Source organism: Taeniopygia guttata, chromosome 2 (genome assembly GCF_048771995.1).
Source record: "Taeniopygia guttata chromosome 2, bTaeGut7.mat, whole genome shotgun sequence".
Lineage (NCBI taxonomy): Eukaryota > Metazoa > Chordata > Aves > Passeriformes > Estrildidae > Taeniopygia > Taeniopygia guttata.
Window position 1 is genome coordinate 99766800 of NC_133026.1, and position 13839 is coordinate 99780638.

Here is a 13839-nt window from a genome sequence, read left to right on the forward strand (position 1 = left end):
AGAATATAAATGAAATGTCATGAAAGCAGAAGGTCAGCTTTTTAGGATAATGATTTTTATAACTATTTTCTATCATAATTACTGTTATACATAGCTAAACAACAAAAGATAGTGTTCTATCTCACTTAGGCTACACCATGTATTGTTAACACAGGATTTATTTTACATGTAGGTTTGACCTTTTAAATACCTGAAGCTACAGATATGCAAAACTATAGGCATTTAGAAGCCATGATTTATGTAATTAGATCAAAAAGAAATTGCAGATTTTTTTGGAAGTAATTTAGGTAATATTACACGTTCAACACTGATTACACATGGGTGTTCATACACAGTCTAAAAATTATATTCTTAGCATGCTAGTTTCAATACCTAGTTTGAGGCTTACTCTCATGAAAAATACTAAGAACTGTCTGCTTGTGTTTATCATGCACTGATTTCACTCATGTCTATAGCAATAAGCTGCCCAAAGTGTCCTGGTTACATACACAGTATGCCAAAGGATGTACTTCCAAAATATTAGGTGTCTGTCTGTTTTTGTCACCTGATAGTTCTTGTCCTCTCATTTAAAGATAAATGCAGAATTGTCACCGCTACTTGACACTCACTTTGAATAGTAGCATGTTACTCAGCACCAGTTCACAGAGGAAAAGATATCCCCTGGGACACTGATGAAAGAACATTTGCTTTCCAGGCAGGAACATTACATACTGGCATCCCCACACTGCAGGGGTCAGGATGACATGCAAATTTAAGGAATCCTGGTCTGTGTGTTTGAACAGCAGCTCCTTCACCTCCCGGATTCGGGTTTTATAAAATCCAGGACAGGAACCAGAGGGGCCATGCCACTATTCTAACGGGGGTGTATTCACACTGGGAATGTATTCAAACAAAATAACAGCAGCTAGAGAGCCCTGTGTGCAGAACACCAAAACAGGGCTGGGAAGCAGCCTCACCCAGGAGCACACACTCTGATCCTGGAGAGTCTGGGAGAAGAAAGGATGTGCCCGAGCTGAAGGAGAGAGGATTTCCCACAAGATAGATTTCCAGGACCAGGAGATGCCCTTGCCAGCCTAGCCTTGAGGTGCAGGCACTGTCTGGGCTTGGGCTCAGCCATCCCTCCCATGCTGCTCCCTGACTGAAATCCGAGGGATCCCAGCCCTGCTGCCCAACCCCGAGGGGCCACAGTCCCCACACCAACCCTGAAACCATGAGCTGACATGTTTTGCCTTTCTAATCCTCATATACTACTATGTAGCAATAGTTATTGGAAACATCGCCAATTTCAACCTCCCATGAAAATGTCTCAAATTACAGGCTTTAAATTTGCCACTACCATTCCTACAGCCAGGCAGTTTTAAGGGGTGTGACATCATGGTGATGACTGTCACACATATCGATGGTTTATGCAGACCTACTACCATGATGAAAATCACAATAAAGCATAATAAACACAGGCTTCTCTGAATCATGCCTGAAAATTTAACTAAGTGGGGCAAGGAAAAGGTCATAAATGAAGAAACTTGGGAAAGAAAGTATAAAGCATAGCCAAGGCAGACACAGGTAGAAAATACAGGCCTTTTTTTCCTGGCACCTGGGTAAGGCCATCAGATCCTTGCCAGTCTGTACTTCTGTGCCTCTTATCACTCCCTCTCTGAAAACTCAGCCTTTTGTACCTGACCCCATGGAACTGGCAGTGACCATTCCTACTTGGCCTTCTCCCACCTTGCCCTCTCCAGGCATGGCCACGTTACTCAGAGCACAGAGCCAGGAGACAGACATGTTACAGAGGAGATGCTCTCTGCCAAACCTGCAGCACTCGCAGGGAAATGAGGGAGAAGCTGTTCTGGCCCCATGCCTGGCAAGCCCCAAGGAATGCCTGGCAGCTGGCAGGTGCTAGCCCCAGCACAAGAGCTTCCCTTGCCCCCAGCACCCACAGGGGTTTCCTGTGTGGCTGCAGTGCCTACGCCCCCTCCCCTCCCTGCTTCATAGGGGGCCTCTTTCTGTAATGCCAGTGAGTCATAGCAGGTAAGGACCTCGCCCTCGATGTGTCTTCTTAAATCAAGAAAGTAGATAAAAGTGGGGAGTTTCACCCTAATTTCCCTGTAACTCATCTCTCAGAGCCACTCTCCTTCCACACTGGATATCATCACCTGCTTCACGGGATTCCAGCATTACCACAGGAGAGATTTGACTTGAAGTGAGTTTTTTTGGTAACTCTTTACATTAATACAGCAGAATTTGACATTTTTCCTCAGGATCCGGAAGGCTAAGGTGGCAGCTGGAAATCCCCAAATTGTGAATACAGTAAATTGCTTCTTTCTTGGTGCGCCAGCAGCTGTAAATCCTAACAATGCTCGTAAATGCATAATGACTTTAAAATTCTTAATTCTAACGACTCAATTGTTATCTCAAGCATACACATATAGTGGGCATGATGGATGAGGTTTGCTTCTGGTCTCTGGTACTGCTCTGCACCGTGGGAACAACTCAGAATGAGTGAAGGCACAAGTGATACTGGATTACACTCTCTGACAGCAGAGCTGGGCTGTGATTGTGTGCCTGACAACTACTTTCACCTTCAAAATGTAAACACCACCTCTTCACTCCAGCTACAGAGGAAACCTTAATTACAAGAAAAACATGACTAGACAAACTTTCTTATGATGCTTCAGCAGGGCCATGACACCAGTCCAAAGGTGAGGTAAACCTCCTAACTGGCATAGCAGAAAACTTATTTAAGCATAAAATCATAAAATTTTTTTTTTTAAATTCCTGCTGTCAGCTGATCACTGCCAAACTCCTTGAAGGATTGCAGGATAAAAGAAAGAAAGCCTATTTGTTTATGCATGGACTGTACATGACCATTCTATGCACTAGCACCTACTGTGTGACAATTTGCATTGCAGGTGACTTTATACAAAATGGGCATAAAAATGTGCAGCACTGAGGAAGGTTCTGCAAGATGGACAGCTGAAAAGAACTAGGGAATTGCCAGACGTTGTCCTCTCCTTCTAGCTTTCTGCAAAACCCCATTGGTTTTCCCTAAATAAACTATGCCATCTGTCAGTATTTCCTATGATAGAATCACACATAAGATGAAAATTACTCACTAAAAACTCATCCCGGATGAAGAACTTGGCTCTTGTGACTTTGGGGTCTTCTCCTGCGTCTGGTGTTGCTGTTCAATTAAAAACAGATGACATCAGAAACATGAAAACCAAACAATAATCAATTTGTAACAAAATATTTAATAAGAAGGAAGTAGCCCTTCATTATAGAAATCGAAATGTTAAATACTAGAGGAGATTCCCAGTAGGTAATTCTAAAATGAAGAGTACAGTGAAATCTGACTATGCGTACAACATATTTTAGGAAATTGAAAATTGCTGAAATCATTGCAACAATGTCATTGGTCATATCACAAAAAGGCTTACTCACATCCACAAGTTTGTTCATATAGATGTAAAACAAGTGGGAGTTCGGGTTTAGCTTTTATCACAAAATATGACTAGAAAAAGCAGCTGAGCTGTTCAGTTTCTGCAGCAGAACAGTGTCTCCTGAAAAAAGCTTCTGCAGGCAGGAATGTGAGTTTAAAAATGGTTAGTCCAAGATTACACTTGAAAAAAACGATAGCATTGAAAGACCTTTTGATATATATAAAAATGTATTTTAATTACAAGACCCAATTCAGCAGAATACTCATGATATATTGCCCATCAAGGGGTCTTGGATTAAATTCTTGTTGAGCAGGAGACTTGTTGCTCAATATTAACTGTTTGTCAGCAGATGAAGTTGTCACTATCTAGGCCATGCAATGACTGTTTTTACTCTCAGTGTAAAAAACAATGCAGTGAAGAGATGACCTATTTACTTCCTTCCAGTGTTATCTCTCATCTAGGATACCAAAATCAGATGCTTATAAACATAACATTGTAAAGGCCAAAATTTATCAGAATATGGAAATATATTTTTCATCCATAATGCTGGGGGTAAAAATAGAGCAGCAGCACAATCAACAGTATATTGGAATTCAATGTTGCTGCCCTTAAATAATGTGAGCTGAAATTCAAGAATAAGTGAAGGTTAAAAATAGAGAGCTGTTTCATGTGTGAATATTCTGGATCACTCTAGATACCCACTGTGAAATCCCTTTAAGAAATAACAAAAGCAACTTTTTTCTGACAAATTGCTTATTATAAAAAATACTGAAAATGCACTCAAGCTCTGTCTTTGTAGTGCATGTTTGAGAAGGGAAAATTCGGGTGAGGGAGATAAGATTTCTTCTGACAGTCCTTAGCATTACAAAACAGATGCCAGATTAACTCAGATTTTATCATAGTTCATTAATCCTCTGTACCTGAAAGCCAGAATCACACTCATGAAGTTCCAGACCTCAATGAAGGCTGAAAATAGATAATCACCACCTTCACCTCTGTCACCAAGGCTGTTGGCGGTAGTTGGTGGAGAATGAAAGCCTTTTCCAACAGGTGTCTGCAAGCACCATGCCAGGGCCATCACTCAGGTCAGGCAAGTGGTCAAAAAAATAAAAGTTTTACCACTTTTGCTAGACAGACCTGAGACCTTTGGGGAGCTCTCTGCCTGGTATACACCTGGCATAATACCAGAGTTTACCTCTGCAATATGTTACTGTGGTGCAGGAACCATTACACTTCTTGAAGATAAGAAAATTATCACTTCATCACCACAGCTCTCTTCCTATCTACTGATGTGGTTTTCCTTAAGTTCACTTACTGTCCTGCTGGGTTTCCCATCAGTATTTCAAAAACTGAAATTTACAGTATTGGAGGACACAGAATGGCTGCAAAATAAATCTCATGAATCCCCAACAAGCAGCACATGTCAAAGAACAGTGTGTGCTTGTGAATGTGTGTGTGAGACAGACAGACAGACAGGGAGGGGAGCTATGGGCTAGGCCATGCCAGCAGGTCCGATCCCCGCACAGGGAAAAACCTTACCATCCTCAGGTACAGTGTAATGTGCGTATTCAGGAAAGTAATCTTCAATTTTTGATTTCCCTGCCAAGACTTTTTCAGCCAGCATGTCCTGTTTATTCAAGAATAAAATGATAGAAATGGTCCGTAACCACCTGTCAAAAACAAACCAAATGTTTGTGTTATCTCTGACATGTTAGTCAACAAAAACTTATCACATTGCTAGGAAATTTACTGGCTATCCCTCTGTGGATAGTGTGCAATAGTGTAGACCATGCTTCAACAGAAAAAAAAAAGATTACTTAAATGATTGTTTTGATTGGTCTGCATCTATGCAGACCAATGTGTATATTTCTAAGGTCAGTAAATACATTTATAAAAACTAGGGTGGACATTGCTGAAGGGGGCAGGTTTCTGTATTTTTTTCTAAATTCTCTTTTCGATATCAAATTGGGAATATGATGACATTTTCTAGAAGCACCACAGTTCACAATCAGACATTACTGTCTGCTTTATTTGGTTGTGATAAAGGAAAAAAAAAAAAGCTAGAAAGCTCCCTTTCCTCAGACTGCTCTAAGGTACTGCTCATCTACACAGATATCCCATCTTTTAGCGTGGCCTGTATGACACCTGATGAATGGAAAGAAAATAATGTCTCTTTTCTTCCTCAATTAATCCATCACTGTGACAATGTGCCTTGGGATGTGCAGTTAACATTCCTCCTTCACTCTACCTTCAATCACTTCTCAGCGCAGAGCATACTCACAGGTATGTGCTGAAAACTTCATCACCTGATTTTGCAGATTGTTTTTACTTTTCTCTACCAGGAGCCCATTTGGGTTGCTATTTGGTTACGTACATGATTTACAGGCACTGTAGCAGCATGGCAATTTAATGGCAGTTCCAGTTAGGTTAGGTCTGAAGCATCATCCCCTAAGGCAGAGGCACCCTGTGCTCTCAGAGATGATCCTTACGAGAGCAGCTGCCCACATAAGGAACAAGCACAGTGAGCTGCTCCTTCTGCTGCTTTTGAGGAGATCAAATGTTCCTCAGAGGATCTTGGTCTCAGCCAAGCAGCAGGGATGCCAGGAAAGGGTTTCTCCTGCCTCCCTTGCTGCAGCCAGCCTGGGGGTGGCTGCCCTTCCCAAGCTGTCCCCATGCCCTACATCATTTTGGCAGGAGTGGTGAAAAGCCACGTGCACTGTCCCTGTGTCACAGCCCTTGCCAGGGAGGGATGTCATCATGGACACACTCTGAGACCGGGCCCAGCCTGGGCCTGATCTGAATAAACAATCTGAGCCTACAGCAAGGGAAGTCCTATTTTCAAAGGAGTTGAACTGTAATTAAAATGGGGAGGATGGGTGGGAAATGAGGTTTGTTTTACCTATTATTCCAGATACTTTTGAAAAGGTCCAGGGATTCCCGTAGTCTGTTTGTGTTATTGTCTTCCCTTATTACCATGTTGTAGCTACTGCAAGCCACAACGAAGATGATAGCTGTGACATCTGGGCAGAACACACAAAAGAAAGAAGGAAAGAAAGGAGAGAGAACAGAACATCTCTGTTATCCCAGCACATACTCCTCAGGGTAACACTGCCATTACTCACCAATCAGTCAAAAATACCAGAAAAAAGTTATCTGTAACACTGGACTTCTGTGCTAGTGAGGTACTGTGTGTGGATACGAACACTAAGCTGCTCACACTTCAGGGAATAAGTTCAAAATAAAACACGGAATGTTTTTACTTACCATTAAAGCATTGGATCCATTTTCTTCTCTCATCTCTCTGGCCACCTACATCAAACATGCTGTTAAAAAGCCATAGGATGTTATATCACTTATGTGCACTAGGAAAAAATCACATGAAGCATGCACAGCACGAGGGTTCAGTTTAAAAATATGAGAGCCCCAAGTACAGGGGCAGTAAAATATTGCCTGAAGAGGAGAGAGATCTGCTGATGCTGCGCTGCATGTCAGAGACAGCTGCACTGCTCCACCTGCCCTGCTCTGCCAGGAGAAGGCTATTGAACCCATAAAATGAGAAATACACTCTTCAAGGACAAGTGTTGGCCTTTCCAGTCCACATCAGCGCATATGGCATGTAATACTGCACTATAAACAAGTACAGGTTTCAGGATATTTCGAAGGGTGGTGGGGAAAGGGCATCTCTCTATGGAGGACATGAGGCAGCTCAGCCCTGTAAACACAGGCGCCTTTCTGGGCAAGGACTGGTGAGAGAAGCCAGTCTCTGCCTGTGGGTGTTCTAGAGACACAGCAAAAACCTTGGTCAAACACAGAGCTTGCTGCCCCCTCTGGAAGAAGGGAGGATTCCCACTGACTTCTGTGAGCTCTCATCCCCAAGGGTATCTTATGGTTTTACAGTGCTTTACCAATGCACCTGTTTTTACAAGAAGGCACACACAACCCTACTATAGAACATTGCAAATATACATAACTAATTAAAGATATTTTTGCAAAGTATGAGGTAATTTTACTAGGGTCTCTGGAAAGAGAGCTAAAAAGCCAAATCAAACAACAAAAATCCAGCCACTCCCATCCTAAGCCTGCTATACCATGCATACATGAACAGAGACATCTAAATGAAGCTGTTAAAAATGAGTATGATATTAATAAATCATTACTAACAGACTTACTGGAAATTTACTTTATCTACTTGAAATCTTGTTTCAAAAATCCCTGATGTCAACACTCTGCATCTTAATAGGTCCTGGAAATGAGAACACAGAAGTTGATTAGTAAGGCTTTTTTTCCTAACCTAATTTTGCTCTTAAAAGCTTGGAATATTATTTCCCATGAAAAGTCTTAAAGTTCAATCAGACCTGTTGGTAAACTGCCATTTGTCTGTACTGACATGGTAAAGATCACTGCATTTGGTTTGTGCACTCAGAAAGCAGAGACCTCATCTATGTTCTCCTAAATGCCCACTGAAACCTGTTCTTGATGGTTATACACCTTGGTATGTGATGAGGATAATGAATTCTGAAGTTACATAAAACTAAGAAAAATGTTATTCATGTTGTAAAGTCAAGTATTCAAATGTTAGAAAACTCCAGATTTACAGTTGCCTAGGCAACCTTAACTCTGCCCTTTTTTGTACTGAATGAGACAGGAATCCTATAGAAATAATAGCTTGTGACTGAGTAATTAAAGCTCTGTTACAGAGCACAAGGGAACAGAATTTAGGTCGTGCAGAAATATGACATTCTTTCCTATTTTTTAAACTAGCAATACTTTACAACTTAACCAACTCTCCTTTAGTAATTAAAAAATAATAATTTCCTCAATTCTCAAGGGGAGTAGGCAAAAGCAATTTATGATGCCTCCTTCCTGGATGGAAGGAGGCAGCCAGTGGTACAGAGTGCAGGCACAGCTTGCCTTTTTTCCCCTACCCTACTGTCTACTGCTTCTGGTAGCCAAGGCAAACCATGGCTGCTTTGACAGCTGCATGCACTCAGCTGAAGGCCATTTATTTAATACTTAGTAATTTTATATGTTACTGGCATTTTCTGTCACTTGTTGACTTTGTTATGATGCAAAAAAAAAAAAAAAAAAAACCAAAAAAACCCCCAAAAACCAGAAAGCAAGGGAAGAGAAGAAATAAGTTAATTTTACCAGTTAATTCAGCAAGGCAGCTAATACAGCACAACAGGACAAAAACAAAAGCAAAAGAGTATTCCCTCCTCAGAGCAAGTTTTCCACCTGCCACATACCAAGGGCTTTTTCTGATCTTTCAAGACATTTCTCCCAAAAGAAAATATCAGGAAAAATTTCTAGGTGATGAAAGACTACTTCAGGTAGAGAAAGGCCTCCCAGGAACAAACAGGCCAACTCTAATGTAGATAATGAAAGCAAAAATTAGGCTTTCCTTCACTGACTTCTCTCTCCAGGTGAGTGATCTTGATGCTAAAACCATGAGTTCTAGATGGAACAAACCCCAGTGCTAATTCTTTTGGTCTGAAAATGTCTTGAGTGATTGAGTAATTGATCCTATATTGGGTTGACTATAGTACATGCTTGTGGTTATGGACCTAAACTAGGTCTGAAGCAACAGGCTCTTCTCTGCATGCTTCCTTGGGTGGTCTCTTGCAAGTCACCTAATTTCTCTGAATTTCACTCCCTAATTGCACAGTGAGATTTGAAAATTCTGTTTATTTTTTAAGTGCATCCACCTGTTATATGCCTTGCGTTGTTAGACTGAATTATTCAGTGCAGGGATTCTCTTCTGCCACCTGTATTTGGAGATTATGATGCGGCCCACAATCCTGGCTGAGACTGCTAAATGACAGTGGGATAGTAGCACTGAAAAATAACAACTTCAGAATGTTTGCTGAAGAGATAACAAAGAAAAGCACATAGCCTGAGCTCAGGGAAGGCAGCTGAAGCCAGGCACGTGGTGAAGCCCCTCCTTCAAGACCACACCAGTTCAGCCTTAACATGAATGTGTTTGCCATTAGAGCACTCCATCAAGATGTATCACAGCATCTGGGAAAAAAAAAAGTACCGCCTTGCAAATGAGGCTTGAATAGAAACTCTGCTACCAGCAGGAGATGGGCACAGCCTGCAAAGAAGGAACCTGCAGGCCTGCAGAAAAGTTTGCAAGCTCTGCTGCTGCCACTGGTGCTCTCCCCTGAACCTGGACACCTCATTCACTACAAGCTTTTGCCCCTGAAGGACCCTTCTGATAGACATGGGATGTCTCCCTCTGGGACCACCTCCACCACTGAAATAAAGCATTGCTTCTCTGCATTTATGCTTTTGTTTTTTTTGGGTGGGACACAGAATGGGAAGCATGAAGACAAAACGGATCTATTACAAGAATCACCAGCGTAGATGTTACAACAGTAAAAGACAAGTTTGCACCACTAAAATGCCTCTACTTCTTTAATATCCATTACTTAAGCTGAAAGACCACATTTTGCTATACTGCCATATGCCCTATTTCAGCTGCAGTATGGATTAAAATAAATTACACAGAAAATCAAGATGAATGTCAGTTTTAGTTCAGACCCTACCCCATTATTTTTACTAACCTGATCTGTGGGTGTGTAGTCATCCATGCTGACGCTGTCAATTCTTTCTAAAAAGCTAGAAGAAAAATAAACATGCACTTAAATATGTACAATACCATCTAGTAGAAGACATTTCACTACCTTTTCTTGTTTACAGTCCTGCTGAGAAGTAAAACACAACCTGAATGGTAAAGTTAGGAGCCTGATTATTTCCATATATTGCTCAAGGTTACATTTTATAAGCCAAACACTTTACCCAGACCTTTCAATACAGCACTTTTACCATTATGCAGTACTCACAAGTGGTTCAAAATACAGTTAAAATGTTACAATTTTGTGAGGTCCACTAAAAAATACTACAACTAACCACAGATCACAACATCATGTGGTTGTTAAGACTTAAAAAATATTTTTGGATTAAATAAATAAAATGTGGCAAAGGGGTGCCTTTATTTAGTATAATGCTGATAAATTATAATGTTATGTTAATTATGATCTCAGTAATGTTAGCAGAAATGCTTGCTGGTATATACAAAAAGCTTTGGATTGACTTGCTACCCTCCAACACTGCAACTAAAGCACAGAAAGTGGAGATTAATAAATCTGATTCTCTGTGTCACCAAAACTCAGTGACACGCATGTAGTGAAAGAGACACAGCCGCAGAGAAGAGCAAGAGAAAAGAGAACCAGAAAATCAGCAGGGAACTACACTCTATGATTATTTAAAAGATTCTTCAAGCTTTAATTCTTTCCTAATATGTATTAGAATGGCAGCACTTATGGACATAAAAATGTGATTTTATATTTATTGCTAAAGAGGCAGGTTCTCCTCTCTCACTTCCACCCATTTCTTAGATCTCCTGTGAGTCTGGCTGGCTCATTTTCCCCAGACTGCCTATATGGCTTAGAAGCTTTCTTGAATTTCTACATTGTTATTTGGTATTTGGCAGTAAATATCCCATTGGCTGACATATCCCACTATAATATTATCAAGACTTCTTTATCAAAAGGCAAGATTTCCCCAGTTTTACCTGAGTGTGCATATGGAATACGTGTCCCACTTAACTGCAGTGGGAAAGAAAGAAAAAAAACAGTGAACTTTTGACTTAAAATGTAACTCGCTGTTAACACAGGGTCACACACACTGGCCAGTTGAAAAAATAGCCCCCTAAAAGCTGTTTGTAATTCTCATAGCAGTTTCCCACGGATATGAGCTGAAAGGAAAAGAAAATACACTGCATATATATTTACTTAATATATTTTTCCTTTTCAAACCTCCATTGTTATAGCAGGGAAACAAAATGCAGTATCTACAGTTAGAATATCCAGCTTTTCTTTCTGGACGATCAAGGTGTGATAGATAAGCACAGGATTAAAAAAAAAACCAAAACAAAACTGTTTAACACAACCCAACGGATGCCTGTTAGCAAAACTATGTGGAAGAAACTCTGAAGAAAAAGCGTATTTTCACAAATACTCCTTCCTTGCCAAAAGCCCTATAAATTTATATAAGGATATAAAACTATATTTTTATAGTCAGCTACAGTCACCATGGGGAAGCAGTTTGATTCAGGCTGAACCTTTTGGTCAGATAATTGTCATCACCTTGACTGAGCAAAGTTTAACTTCAGTTGTCCCACGGCTCACACCGACACCGGAGCAGAGCGACGCATTTTTAAGTGACACACCTATTATCGAGAGAACTCTTGCCTCATGCTGGCAGCACAGAACATGAAAAAAAGAAGGCAAATAAGCCCAAAGCAAAAATGCCTCCAGGCTGAAAGTTCCTGATTAGAGTAGTTTTCCTTAACATGGTTGTTCTTCTTTGTTCCAAAGTACAGACTATGTTTGACACAGAAAGGGATCTACTGAAGAGTGTGGACTGAACTCAAGTGTTTGTGCAGAAATACAACTCCATCACAAACCCTGCAAGACAGTGTGAATTGCCTTTTTTGCAGAAACAAGTCTTGTGAAGTTGGTTCATAAATCAGAGACAATAACATCTTGTCTCCACAGTACCAGGACCATTTTGGCAGAACTTATCTGAAATGGTTCAACACAGTATTAAGTACTAACTCACAACTTTCTCACAACAAATACTTAAGGTAAGTTTTTGGTTGTTTGCACTTACGTGTTTGAAACAGGCAAATCATGGTAAGGAACAGAGGAGCAAGGAGTAATGCAGTTACACTACACACAATCCATGGCAGGTTGGGAAAGAGGCAAGTCTCCTAATTAGATATCCTACTTATGAGCTGAAGTCATCTTCCACTTCTTCCCAGTAGAAAGACCAGTTTTGAATACCCTGAACCCTGAACTGCAAGACCACAGCTAAGAGAGAGCCAGCTCTGACAAATACAATGTGTTTAAAAAGTGTCATTTGACACAGCAGCTGTACCATTTATGCTTTTAAGGTTGCTGTCTGCATGTAAGCTGTATTAAAAGAAATGCAATGATTTACAAGGTTTTACCTGCCACCTTGCTGTAACAAGCTGGAATGGTATCACTAGCATCCAGCTGCTATTAGGATTGGGATAATTTTTGTAGCTTTATAGGAAATTAACCTTTTCAGTGTGTGATGAACAGGCTTCCTAAGATTTCTTCTGCAACGACATTGTTAAGTGTGCAATGAGATTTCTTACACAGAGAAACACAGACAGCTACACTCCTACCTTTTCAAAAGAAAAATCAGTTCTTGATTATCCTTCATATGAACACCTTACTTGGCTAATTAGAACATCATCAAAAAATAGTCCTGACAGGCAAATGTACATACTGGGTACAAGAAATGGATTCCAGGTGAGATAGGGAGTCAGTACTGCCTCATTTCTAAACACACTAACTTCATTCTCATTACCGTATTAAAATGGGAAAACTGAAACTACTTTTCTAAACTGCTTTCTTGAGAATGTTAACTTCATCTAATTGTCTTGAATAATTATGTTTTGACAAAATATAGATTATTTTATACAGATCTATAAATATATACATAAAGATCAGCAAATTTTGAATTTACATGACTGAAATTCCCATTTAAAGAGCCTTAAAGTACAAAAAGATCAACTGTGGCAATGCTAATGTCTCAACTCAAAGAATCAGTGTGAGGAAAACATAGTAACAGAAGAATGAATAAGAAATGGACACCAAATATCACTTACTCTCTTTTTAGATTTTTTTTCAGCTCAGGGATGTAATTATTTTCACAGAATCGTGCCTTTTTACAATACTAACAGGTCTTCTATTTATCTAGCTTCTATAGAAACCCATACTCAGGATTTCCATTAAGTGTGCAGTGACTGTTTTGCAGGCATGTGCAATGAACTTCAAATTCATACATTCAATTCAACAGTGAATAAAACAATAACATGATACAATATTTACATTTCTATTTCACAGTTGTGGTTTTACTTATAAAGGATTCATTCAGATAACTAGTATGACATTTATGATCTTTTAAATTTTACATAGGGCGCTTTACATTTCCTTACATGGAATAGCAGAAACTATCATTTTCTTAAGAAATTAATTAGGCAAGGTATTGGAAGGAAGGTCTCCTCTGCTCTATTTGGAAATGCAGTGGTTTGGTTTAGCAACAAATTAAAGCAAACTAAAATGTACCAATAAAGTAAAAAGAAAAAAAAAAATGAGCTACTGACATTATTATATCTATTATTAAGCTGATCTGTAGTTTTATAAATATCTTCAGTGAGTTTCCTAGGAAACTCAGCTGACACTTAGTTTGACAAGCAATCTCTAAATTTTATATTATGCAAGCTGTGAACACAAAAGTACAGGTTTTAGATGTGCCTGCCAGTGCATGTGGGAACTATCAATAAGCATTATTCTCTTTAAAA

General features: G+C 39.9%; 1 protein-coding gene across 3 annotated transcripts in view; it reads right to left on the reverse strand.

The window, feature by feature from the left end:
* GNAL (G protein subunit alpha L) overlaps positions 1 to 13839 on the reverse strand; it is a 182329-nt gene that overhangs the window by 5979 nt on the left and 162511 nt on the right. For all 3 annotated transcript variants that reach the window (XM_030265954.4, XM_002189478.7, XM_072924488.1), the window contains exons 6-11: positions 10007 to 10061; positions 7610 to 7683; positions 6705 to 6763; positions 6340 to 6460; positions 4980 to 5110; positions 3114 to 3181 (exon numbers count right to left, since the gene is read on the reverse strand). In XM_030265954.4, the coding sequence (XP_030121814.1) occupies positions 3114 to 3181; positions 4980 to 5110; positions 6340 to 6460; positions 6705 to 6763; positions 7610 to 7683; positions 10007 to 10061 (508 nt within the window). The remainder of the gene's footprint in view (positions 1 to 3113; positions 3182 to 4979; positions 5111 to 6339; positions 6461 to 6704; positions 6764 to 7609; positions 7684 to 10006; positions 10062 to 13839) is intronic.